The 11,845-nt window shown below is 49.4% G+C and overlaps 1 protein-coding gene and 1 non-coding gene across 2 annotated transcripts; one reads left to right on the top strand and one right to left on the bottom strand.

Moving 5' to 3' along the window:
* Window positions 1-3,728: 3,728 nt before the first annotated feature.
* Window positions 3,729-4,499, top strand: LOC8025777 (prenylated Rab acceptor protein 1-like). The gene has a single exon (XM_029969715.3). It carries the CDS (start codon window positions 3,855-3,857, stop codon window positions 4,497-4,499), a length of 645 nt encoding a protein of 214 aa, XP_029825575.1. The 5' UTR covers window positions 3,729-3,854.
* A 5,877-nt stretch (window positions 4,500-10,376) lies between these two features.
* Trnai-uau lies at window positions 10,377-10,468 on the bottom strand. The gene is given in 2 exon segments: window positions 10,377-10,412; window positions 10,431-10,468. It is a non-coding gene; the product is annotated as a tRNA-Ile (tRNA).
* Between the last annotated feature and the right edge of the window lie 1,377 nt (window positions 10,469-11,845).

Consider the following 11,845-nt stretch of genomic DNA (forward strand, 5'->3'; position numbering starts at 1 on the left):
TGTGAAAAACACTGCTTTCCGGGCTTTCCGCCGCGGCCTCTTATAAAATTCGTAAGTCGAGAACAAAAAATCCGACGAACTTGCGGTTTGTGGCTACTGCGTTCTTAGAGACGACGCCATAACATAAATTTTTTTCCAGCGAAATTAAAAATTCGATATTTTTTGCCTGCACGATTTGAGATGAAAACACCCATATATATAAAATTGGGAGTGAAAACTATTTGTGCTTAATTGATGCAATACAATTTTACGGTGTATAATTTTAATTTATTTGCGCAGGATATTCTGTCTACATGGCAGCGTGCGTGGCTAAGCAGAAAGGTTACAATTAACCCTTACGCATGTGCGCCTGCTAGCCAACCGCCACATACACTGTAATGAACACACACACACACACACACACACACGACAAACAAGAGCAAAAAATGCTTTCGGATAGCACAGTTTATTAAATGTGTTAGCAGAGTCACATTTCGTTGTGTACGTGTTAGAAAAACTTTCTTTAATAGTTTTTTTTCTTTGGTTTTCGCAGTCGTGATGCCCCCCTTTCCTCCCCCCTGGTCAGCTAGTCCCGCATTTCATTAGCAGCGCAGCGGACGCTAGGAGTAATCCCAGCCAATCCAGTGTGGGGAGGGTGTCATGTGACCTTGAGCTCCCTGTGTCCCTCTGCCCAACCGGCAGGTCACGCGATTTTCTCCCGGAGCTGGATCGGCTGGGATGGCCTGTGGCGTCCACTGCGCTCAGACTGAAGGTGGAACGGAGTATAGCGGGAAAGGTCCCATGCAGAGCCGCGTCCCGTGCTCCTGACACTCCTGCTTCAGAAACTCCTCGAGGCAGGTATCAAGGGCTCTCTGCTCCAATGGCTGCTTAGCCTGGTCACCGGGAGGACAAGCGCGTGCTGTTCCACGGCTCTGCATCAACGTCTCGTGCTGTTATTTCAGGGGTCCCTCAGGGCAGTGAGTTGGCCCCACTCTGTTCTCGATCTACATCAACGGGGTCACGAAAGTCCTGCGCTCCACAGGAATTTTGTACGCTGACGACCTGACACCGATTAAGCCCCTAAACTCATCTCAGTCCTACGCATTTGGTCCTACCTCGAACTTCAAGCCGACCTAGATGCTTGCCTCATGTGGCCACCTTCTCCCACTTACCGCTAAGAAAAGTGTGACAATGACACTCACCTTAGCCCCAAACAGCCCGCCCCCCCCCCCCCCCCCCCCCCCCCCCGCCCCTTGTTTTGGGCTCTTTTCCCCTCCAGCGGGTCCAGAGCACTGCTCAGCTGGGGGTGAGTTTCGACAACCATTTGAGCTTCGGAGGCCACATAAGGGGCATTGTGGCAGAGGCGCGTCGGTCACTAGGCTTTGTAACACATGTCACACGTGGCATGCCACCGAGCGCGTTCCGGCACCTATACACGGGATTGGTGCTACCCCACCTAGAGTCCTGCTCATCTGTGTGGAGCCCCTCCCAGAATTCCCTCAAACAAGCCCTGGAGAGTGTGCAGCGCAGGGCTGCTTACACGCTCTACAGGCGCAGTGTGTCTCGTTCCACGCTCTCACCCTACAGGCCTGACATATCTACGACGACCCACCTACGGGGAGCTAACTGGCACAGCCTCGCACACAGAAAAGACGTGGCTTCCCTCTCTTGCAACCTGATGGGAACCCCAATGAAGCCCTCGGACGCTCCTCGCTTCAACTCCCGCACCGGAAAGATGCAGCCTCTCCTGGCACGTACGCTACGCCACCTCGAGTCATGCTTGATGCGCGCAGCCAGGAATTGGTGCTTTCTGCCCCCTGAGCTGACTGGAGACATTCCCGATGACCCCGAGGACATTAGAGCTCTCTGCCGGCAGGCCTCAAGTGTGTTTCCATAGACCTCTGCCCTACCTCCCCCCCTCTCCCCCTTTTCCATATGTTAGTATATTCATCCGATTTTCACACCTTTACGCATTGCCATCTGTACATATTCACGACTGTTCAACCATGTATTGTGCGGCGTCGCAGACCTCTATGGTATGGGCCATCGGCCTTTCTGCGGCGTCGCGGCTGTCCTGAGCCGGAATAAATATTATTATTATTAGGGAATTGTAGTAGACCGTCCCCGCAGCCCGCTAAGCACCCGGATAGCGCTCCGTAATCCGCCACAAGACCTTGAACTATGCAGGCAAGGCTGGCGGCGCGCATGCGCAGCTGCGGCGTTTTCTTCAGGCATACCGTAGCGGAGGAGAAAAACGATCTACTACAACTCCCTATTAGGGAGTTTTCGTAGATCGTTTTCGCCGTCCCGCAAGGCCCTCCGCAACCCGCTACGATAGCGGGAACTCCACAGTCAAAGCTATCGGCGCGCAGGCGCAGTAGCAACTTCTTCATTGCGGAACGCTTAGCGGAGGGGGCAACGCGGTCTACGAAAACTCCCTATTATTACATTGGGGCCGTTCGGAACGGCGGGACGTAGACGCGGACATCATCGGTCCCAGCTGGCTGTCCCGATGGGCCCATATCACTGTCGACGCCTGGCACAATGAAGCAGCAAAACATCACCTGTAAAGTCTGTACCATGTTGTCGCTTTCTCGTTTAGTCTACTTTGCAGGAAAACACCCGAATCGCGCAGTGTATAAAACTAAACAAAGTTAAGAAGCGCTCGAGCAGTCTGAGCTCGTCGCGGCATAACGAACACGCCGAACCTTTCGTCTGCTTTCCTTCTCCTATCTTCTGTCGCTGTTTTTCTCGTTCCTTCTCTCGGCACCGCCGGATTTGCCGCGTTCTGTCTTTACCCTCCTGCCCCCTTGTCTACCACACATTTCCACAATGCGACGGCGGCCGGCTGCGGCTCTGAACTCGAGACGCGGCCGCGGTGGACGCTACAAGCTATACACGGGCCAATGTACCCCGTGACCCCAATGCGGAATCGACCGCAAAAATCGGTTTCTTAACCTATCGCGTTCCGATTTTGTGCAGCGTTGGCCACAGGTGGTGCATTTTTTTTATAAAATTCGCAAAGAGCGAACTTACCTGAGGAAAAAGGAAAAAAAGAAAAAAGGCTTAACCCCTATGGAAACGCAGCGGAACAACCGGTCTTCAAACCACAGGGCGCCCTATGATTTGAAGACCGGTGGCTTCGCGGCGTTTCCATAAAAGTTAAGCCTTTCTTCTTTTTTTTTCCTTTTTTTTTTTTTTTAGGTAAAGGGCGAAACACATGTGCGACGAAACCTTCCGATCCGACGTGCGGACTGCCGGAATGACCTTGGGGGGCGAGAGTTTTCGTAGCATCGGAGAGCGTTGAAAACCCTCGCCTATTTCGTGGTCGGACGTCGGATCGGACGGTTTCGTCGTACATGTGTTTTAAGTTCGCTCTTTGCGAATTTTATAGAAAAAATGCCCCACCTGTGGCCAACGCTGCACAAAATCGGAACGCGATAAGTAAAGAAACCGATTTTTGCGGTCGATTTCTAGAGCCTGGCCGCTGTTTGGGACACGCGGTAGTTCCTAGCTTGTACAAAGTTTGGCGAAGGCCAAACTCTGTCGTAATATTCCAGGTGGCCGCCCAAGCAGCACACATGGTCCCCCGGATATCCTCAGGATGTCCCGACGTTCCAGGGATGTCCTGTGGATGTGTATGGGACATCTGTGCCACTAGGGCGGGTTGCAAACCCGCCACCTAAAAAACTGAAAAAGAAAAAAAAAAAAAAAGGAAGAAGAAAAAAGGAGCTCGCCCGATTATTTCAAGCCCAGCAGAAAAGTATCGTCATCACTGCCATCCCGCGAGGCATTGTTCGAACGCCACGATTTCGCACGCGATCCCGTTCGTGAAATCAGCGTCGTCGAGTCCCTCCAAATCTCCTCCAAGGGCCATGAACCGCGAACGAGGCGATGCCGCCGAGCCCATCAACAAGTCCGGCGGAGACTCCTCCTTGGCGTCCACGTCACGCTGCGGCACCCCGATGCCGCCCCGCAAGCGGCGCTCGGCGTCCAAAAAGGAAGATCTGGACCCGCGACGGATCGTCCTCTCCTGGATCAGGAATCAGATCGGCAGCATCCAGCCCTGGAGGCCCTTCCTGGACACGGCGAAGCTCTCGGTCCCCAAGACTGCCCAGGAGCTCGGGCACCGGGTCCATTCCAACCTGGAGAAGTACCGTAGCAACTACGAACTCGTCTTCGTGGCGTTCTTCGTCTGTTGCGTCTTGGCGTCGCCGGGGCTCTTCGTGGGCGTCGTCGGCTGTGCGGGACTCTGCTGGGTCCTCAAGGTGCACCAGGACGACGAGTCCGCGCCGATTCTCAATACGGGAGTTGTCTTGACGAAGGCGCAGCGCGCCGCATGCGCGGCGTCCGTTGTCTTGCCCATCCTGTACGTGGCCGATGGCTGGACTGCGGCGGTCTGGTCCCTGGCGGCTTGCGTCCTGGTCAGTCTGCTCCACGCCGGCTTTCACGAGGCTGCCGTAAGCCAGGAGAGCCAACTCGAAGACATACCCGAAGAAGCCGATCTGGCGCCTTTGTAAAAAACTAACCTTTTTTTTTGTGTTGTTTTGCATGCTTTTTTTTTTTTTTTTTTTAACTTCCTGTGGGTTTTGACACTTTTAACTAACTAGGAAACAAGTCGACCCCAGTGGTTCTGTGGTGCTTAGTTAGACGCTTCGTTGAACTAAAGACGGAGCCTCCTGTCTGTCTGTTTTGATTCGTTTGTGTGACTTTTCTGTTCAATAAAATTCAAATGTTTTGTTCAGTCCCACGACGCTCGTCATTTGTTATATTCGCGCTCGGTTGAGCCCCCTCTTTTACACTTTACTGATATCCTGCAGCGACACGATGTGTGTACGCTGAAAGATACAAGGGCGAAACAAGCGCGGGGTGTCCCAAGAAATAATTTACATGTTTGAGACGTTCTCTGTGTCTGTTCCTTCTACTGAAAGTTCTTCCGATTTCTTCCACCGCAGTCTCAGGTGTAATACGACATGATTACATGTTTTGTTCACTGCAAAATAGACTGCATCGCCGAATGCTCATTCTCCGCCCAAATGTAGCGCTAGCTGTTCGAACCAGGTGCCGAAGTTTCAGAACTAAATCTTACGATTTTTTTTATTCAAAAGGTTTAGTGATTTTCTAAAAGTTGCAATGAGAAAATGGCGGCCGACGGAGCTCCGGCATACATATGGAGCTAATGGCGCCAGCTACCAAACACGAGCCCCATTTGCCCGTTGAAAACCACTCCCGACTTTTAAACGAGATGACAGTTAGTTCTGAAACTTTGGCATCTGGTTCGAACCGCAAGCGCCACACATTGGGCGGAGAATGAGCGTTCGACAATGCGTAATGAATTTTTGCAGTCAAAACACACGCACAATTATTATTATTATTCTCAGGGGACACGTTGTAGAACGAAGCATGGCTGCGTTGTTTCGTCCTTGTGTGGCGCTTTTTGTACTCAACGGCAATGCACGCGACTTTATCGAGAACAATAAAAACTTGTAAATAAGACAAAAAAAGAATTCAGCTTTTTTTTTTTTTTTTTTATTTTGGAGAAGAAGGAAGAGCAGCGGAGCTGTAAAGCCTCTCTATGATGGGAAAAGTGCCGCCATTCATTGTTGTGGAAATACTCGAGACACGTGCCGCGCGCCACTTCTGGGAAGAACATGGCGTCTAAAATCTAGCTCAGTGCTGCTATACTTCGTCTCACCCTACGATGGACTAAAGGCAAAAGCTACGAACCGCCAGATCCAATCACGAGCCACTTAAAAATCGCGCGGCATTTCACCTAGATACACGCATCGGTGCCCGCGTCTCGGATCACTGATGAGGGAACGGGTGGACAGCGGTTTTAAATCGAAGAGCACTGAGTGACTCAACAATTTTACAACGCAAAGAAAGCCACGACATATATGCTCTTTGCAGCGTCGAAGCAATAGAAATGATGCGGAACTTTTGTATTCAGAGCATTATTCGTGCACCCCAAATTTAAGCGTGTCATAGTATAGCGTGGAACGTGATTGTACCTGGCGGCCTGTGGCTTTGGCCTTTAGTCCAGAGGCTGTAGTGCTGCGCTGTGCCGCCATGACCTCCCAAGGGCTGCACGTTGCACGTGGCTCGTGCATCGACGCACCTTGCGCTACTTTTTGAAACACGAAGGGGCTTTACGGAGCTGTGTGCCGCCATCTATGGGCGACGGCGGCAACCAGACAACCGGCAAGCGATTGTCTGGTTACCGCCGTCGCTCATAGATGGCGGTACCTGTTTAGAGGGTTGTGTCGAGATTTGTTTGTCCACGGACACGAAACTGAAGAAACTAGCTCCGCTGTTAAAAAAAGAAAAAGAGAATAAAGGCGAAGGGGCAAACGTTTTGTCGCCTGACCGAGCTGTTCGCGCGAGTGTTTGGGCGAGAGTGTGATTATGTGGCGAAGGATCGACGTAGGACTTGTTCGCCGCCCATAGGCGAACACCCCGACGTCCTCTCACTGGAGATTCCTGGGAGGGAGCGCCGTGAACGTCTGCGCAGCTCTATCCTTTGGAAGAAGCAGGCGAGCTGAAAACACCAGAATCGAAACGGGCGAAGAAAATAACGGCAGCGCGCATAAGCGGGAATTTTTCAATTTCCCGTGGGCTGGAGCCCGACAAGCCCGTCTAACCGCCTCGCCTACATGAGTAAATTACTTTGTATAATTTGGTTACAATTTCAATTACTTTGCTCCATACCCTCTATGACTCAAGACGTCTTAGGGTATCACGTCTTGCCAAGACATACACAAGACCCGTTGCTCGTCTTGCCAAGACGTCTTTAGACGTCTAATGGACGACTTCGTGTTCAGTGGGATAGTAGTTTAACTACAATTACAATTACTACTACGTGAAAGTAATTAATTACAATTACAAATTACTTTTAGAAAGTAATGCAATTACTTTACAATTACTTATTTCTGAGAGCGACCCGACCTCGGCCATGTAACTTCAAACAATTGGTATAGATTGCAACACACTTAATTGTTCATTCCTTGCTTCAATGTTTGAGGAAGCTTAATTATGCATCGCTGCATACACGTATTGTACTTTGCTTTTATGAATTTTGTTAAATTCGTGATAGAGCTTGACGAGGCAATGAAGTACTATGGTCATATATCTTTAATAAAAAATAATAAATTAATCCATACGCTGAAAGACGCCAGATCGTCAAAGAAAAACAAAATTGGGTTAACAGACTTCTGTTAGCCAAACAAATAAAAAGGTGACAATTAGTCATATATGAATATTTTAATAGTGTTAATATAAAACTAAAATCCGCACGCACTAATACGACCCCATTCACGTACAAACATCATGTTATTGTAAATTATTTACATTGAGTTGAAATTATAATGGCTCAGAAATACTTATGAATTGGGGCTCCCGAATCATTGGTGACAATATTGGCAGGTGCAAGGTCATTCTCCGAAATGAGGATGCAAATAATATCCGAAGCAAAACCAACAGCAAATAAACTTGAAAATAATGCAGATACAAATATGCGACAGTATACTGGAAAAAAGAAACGTAAAAAAAATGGCAAAAAAAGAAAAAAGAAAAATAACTTTGTAGACAATGAAAATTTCCAACCTCGGCTGAAAGCTGAAGCTCGATTTTCTTTCAATATTTAGGCATGTTTACGCACCGATTTGATGTCCAATCACGTCACTCGCGTTAAAATTATATTTTCTGTTATTTTAACGGAAACACGTTTTATTTTGGATGCCACCGACTGCGTTTTGAAACGTCGGTCGGTCGGGAAGTGTGTGCGTGTTCAGGTCCTCGGCGGTGTCCGCGCTGGTGTGTTTTGTCGACGCGCCGCTTGTGCTCGTCGCGTTCTAAGCGTTTTTCCAATTTCGTTCGCCCGGTGCGTCACTCCTGTTGCAAATGAACATTCGAAGTGTTTAAAGTCTCAATGAAACAAATTTTTTTAAACGATGTTAGCTGAGCGTAGCCTAGAGGTAAGATGCCTGTCTCATGCCCAAGCGGTCGCGGTTTCGATCCGCAGTCGAAACATACTTTTTTTTTTATTTTTTTGTTTTCGAACATTTTGTTTTGTTGGGACATTTGGCGATATTTACGACAATTCTTTTTTACGATTAACACCGAAAAAAAAGATATATGTTGTCGACGACAGTGCTAAAAGTGCCAGCTAGTTGCTTTGGATCACGCGGCACGAGCGCTCCTGCAGCGGGTGCTCCAGTCATGCGAGTCAAAGGCTACTCGCTCGCCGCTTGCACGGCCTTCGCAGATATTCTATGCAAAGGCGATAATCCGTCGTATTACACGCAAGTACAGCTCCAGAAAAATGCGTACAAAATTACTGCGGCTGGGTTCTGTCGCCTCCGGTACACGTAATATTCAGTTGCAACAGGAGTGACGGACGGCACCGGGCGAAGTTTGAAAATGGAGAACGCTTATTTTGATGTTCCTGAGAACGCGACGAGTACAGGCGGCAATGTTGAACACACGCACAAGCGCGGACACCGCCGAGCACCCGGCCACACACACGCTGAGCGACAGACATCTAAAAATGCAGTCGGCGGCATAAAAAAAAAAAAAAAAAAAAAAAAAAAAAAAAAAAAAAAAAAAAGTCGTTGACGTTAAAATAATTAAAACGTCAAATGGAAGTCGTTATTTGGATGTCCGTGACGTCACTGGCCACGCCCCCTGGGTATCAAATCGGTTCTGAAAATGCGCAGCCCGTGCGTGTCGTTGTGTTTCGAGTGTGTCACCAAGCGCTAGGCCGTTTGCGCGAGCGCTGAGGCTTTGAGAGAGGTTCCGTCGGCTCCGCAAAGGCTCGCAAAACTAATTGTAATTGTGCCTGAAATTTTCAATTACTGACGGTATAAAGTAATTAAATTATAATTACTTTAAGCCGAAGGTAATTAGGTACACATAGCGGAGCGCGTTGGATAAAGTAGTTCACACTGAAAAAATAAAAACACAGAAAATACACGAGGGACAGACATATGAAAGAACTGTGTGTCCCTCGTGTATTTTCTGTGTTTTTATTCTTTCAGTGTGAACGGAAAGTAATTACAATTACAAATTACAAAAAGTAATTAAATTTCAATAATTCCATTACTGTAATTGAAGCACTACCCAAGTATGGCCCCTCCGGGCTCAGCGAAGATCACTTATCAAACTTTCCATCCCCCCACTCCCCAAGACGAAAATCCTGGGTGCGTGCGCCAATGTCGCCAGCGCCAGGGCCGTAACCAGGGGGGGGGGGGGGGGGGGTTAGGGGGTTCTGACCCCCCCCCCCCCCCCCCCCCCGAAATTTTTTTCTGTGTACGGCCCTGGTCGGTGCACTTGCAGCCAGCCGATTTTAATCTCCACCTCTGCGCACAAGCAGTGGCGCCGGTCGGCTACCGGGTACCAAACCGGGACCGGTTCTCCGGTTTGCTATAACTCTCCATTATATGCCACCGATGCACATGATTCATAGGCGAAAATAAGACAATAGACACTTTCAAATTGGCCGCCGTTGTCCCCGCGAAACCCCCCCCCCCCCCCCCCCCCCCCCCCCGAAATTTTTTTCTGGGTACGGCCCTGCCGGCCAGCCATGATCGCGAGCAGTTCCGCCGTGCCCGCTGAGCTAAAGCGCCCTCATGCAAGAGGCACGTGCCACGTGCAGGTTTTGGGAAGATCATGGCGGCACAGCACAACACTGAGCTAGACTTCAGACGCCATGCTCTTCCCAGAAGTGGCGCGCGGCACGTGTCTCGACTCTTGAGTGTTTCCACAACAATGAATGGCGCCACTTTTCTCAGGATAGAGGGGCTTGTAGGCTTGCCCGCTGAGCAGGACAACCGAGGGACCCTCAATAGGGTGCCTCAATGTCCTTCTGTTTACGCTGATGCACCTTTTGTAGTACCCGATGCCCACAGCACGCGCTCACGGGGAAAATACAAAGAAATCAACGAAAACAAAATGTCGCCGTAGCACAGTTAGCGCCACAAACGTGTGCAGGGACATGCTCTTTCACGCGGGGTTTTGAACAAAAACGAAAAATAAACGCGTGGGACAAAATGGCCAGATGCCACCACCCTAAGCGAAGCGCACATGAAGGCACCCCTCACCAAAGCGCTTCCCGTTCCCGCTGCGGTTGGACGAGCAACCAGCTGGAGACGCTGTTCTCAATGGGATCAATTCACCGAAGTCCCGTGGGCTTACAACGTAATGGTGATACGTAATACTACGTGTAGGATTCGCATCTGCTTCACGTCAACGAAGAGACGTTTATCGGCCGCCAATATATAGGCGCTAGAGCAGCTCTACCAAAATCACCAAAACCCAAACAGGGTGAAAATAGGCATCGGGAAGTCATTTGGAGTTACTATAAACGTTTTCCCAGCAAAAATAAAAAGTAGTAAAAAACGTTCCCCAGGTGAGGCTCGAACTCACAACCCCGGCATAACTCACAAGTACTGTCTTATAAGTACCGTGCGCTAACCAATTGCGCCACTGGGGAAGATGCTGACCGCGATTCTAAAGCAAGTTATAAATGAAATGCCACACCCTGGGATCAAATAGTGCCACACATGCCGCCTATGCTACACTTCGGTCGTTCTGACCGACTCTGCTCTTGTTTGGCAGCTTTTATATTTGCGACAGACGTAGGAGCGAATTCAACGTGAAGGCCCAGGCTAGGAATTGGACTGCACGGGCAATATTTCCAACCTTGGAGGTATTTCTGGCGACATGTCACCGAGAACTTTGATATACTAACATCGCGCCGTGTAAACATCAAACGAAAAATTTGTTTTGGCACTCTGGCCCTCTAGCTGCTTCAACGCTTCAACTGCTCCAACCGACTAGCGTTTCTCACGTCTCCTAGCGAAGGCATAGCCAACCGTAGCCGCAAGGCCGCACGGCCGCACGCCTGGCTGTTGTCTCGTCGTCATGACTACAGTGGTCATGACCGTGTTCGTGCGAAGAAACGAACCACTTTTCAGTGAACCGACGATATGGTAGTTTTCATCTAGCGCGAGGTTCGACCATGCCCCTCTACGTTTCAGCCGTTCAAAAAGGCAAAAGAACAAACACAAAACTGTCGAGATGCAAAAGCATGCCATTCTCGCGGCGTTTGGAAAACTCTTCGCAAGAACGTAAATACCGATCTATTTCTTCTTTCCAGTACCCAGATCATCCAATAGAAAAAAAGAAAAAAAAAAGGCGCTATCAATGGGATGACCCGCCATTTTTTTTCATGCGGGAGAGTGCAGATACGGGCGCCACACGTTACCTGGGGAGGCACTCACTTGATCGAATGTTTTAGCGACCGCCCACGTTTCACCGAATGACACTTTACCGAATAGTCGGCCGCCGCGAAGCGGCGTTTTTACGGGTGGGCCCAGTGGGTTCACATCGTTGTACCACTGCTGCCACCACCGACTCCAATGCGAATCTCCACTGGAGGGAGGGAGGGGGGAATGGAAGTTGTGACAGACGGGCCTATGAACTCACTCCCACTATTTCCTCTTTTCCTTTTTCTACATCGCCAACACACACACGCACAGGAGACTCGCGAGTGGTTGGGATCAACCGTTGGTTCAAGGGAAACTTTGGTGCAAATATTTCCATTAGTACTTTACATTGGTTCCCCCAGACCTTAGGGGTCAAGTTAGAAACTTTTTTACCTTACAAGTTCAGAAGTACCACAGCAAGTGCGAGAGTTTGAAAGTTTTCTTACTGTGTCGTGCAAGAAATTGGAGTTTGAAAATCGTCAGTTTTGAATAGTTAGAAATCTGCACCAAGCACTTTATTGCCACTATACGAGAAGGCAAAGTTTATTTCTCTATTGCAGACACTTCCCCCCGGTGCAGCAAATTCTATTTCATCTGCAAGT

This window comes from Ixodes scapularis, unplaced genomic scaffold, assembly GCF_016920785.2.
Source record: "Ixodes scapularis isolate PalLabHiFi unplaced genomic scaffold, ASM1692078v2 PGA_scaffold6__148_contigs__length_123643588, whole genome shotgun sequence".
NCBI classification, from domain to species: Eukaryota; Metazoa; Arthropoda; class Arachnida; order Ixodida; family Ixodidae; genus Ixodes; species Ixodes scapularis.

Excerpts from the sequence above, each read along its gene's own strand:
- LOC8025777 (XM_029969715.3), top strand. The coding sequence starts at position 3,855 with ATGAACCGCGAACGAGGCGATGCCGCCGAGCCCATCAACAAGTCCGGC.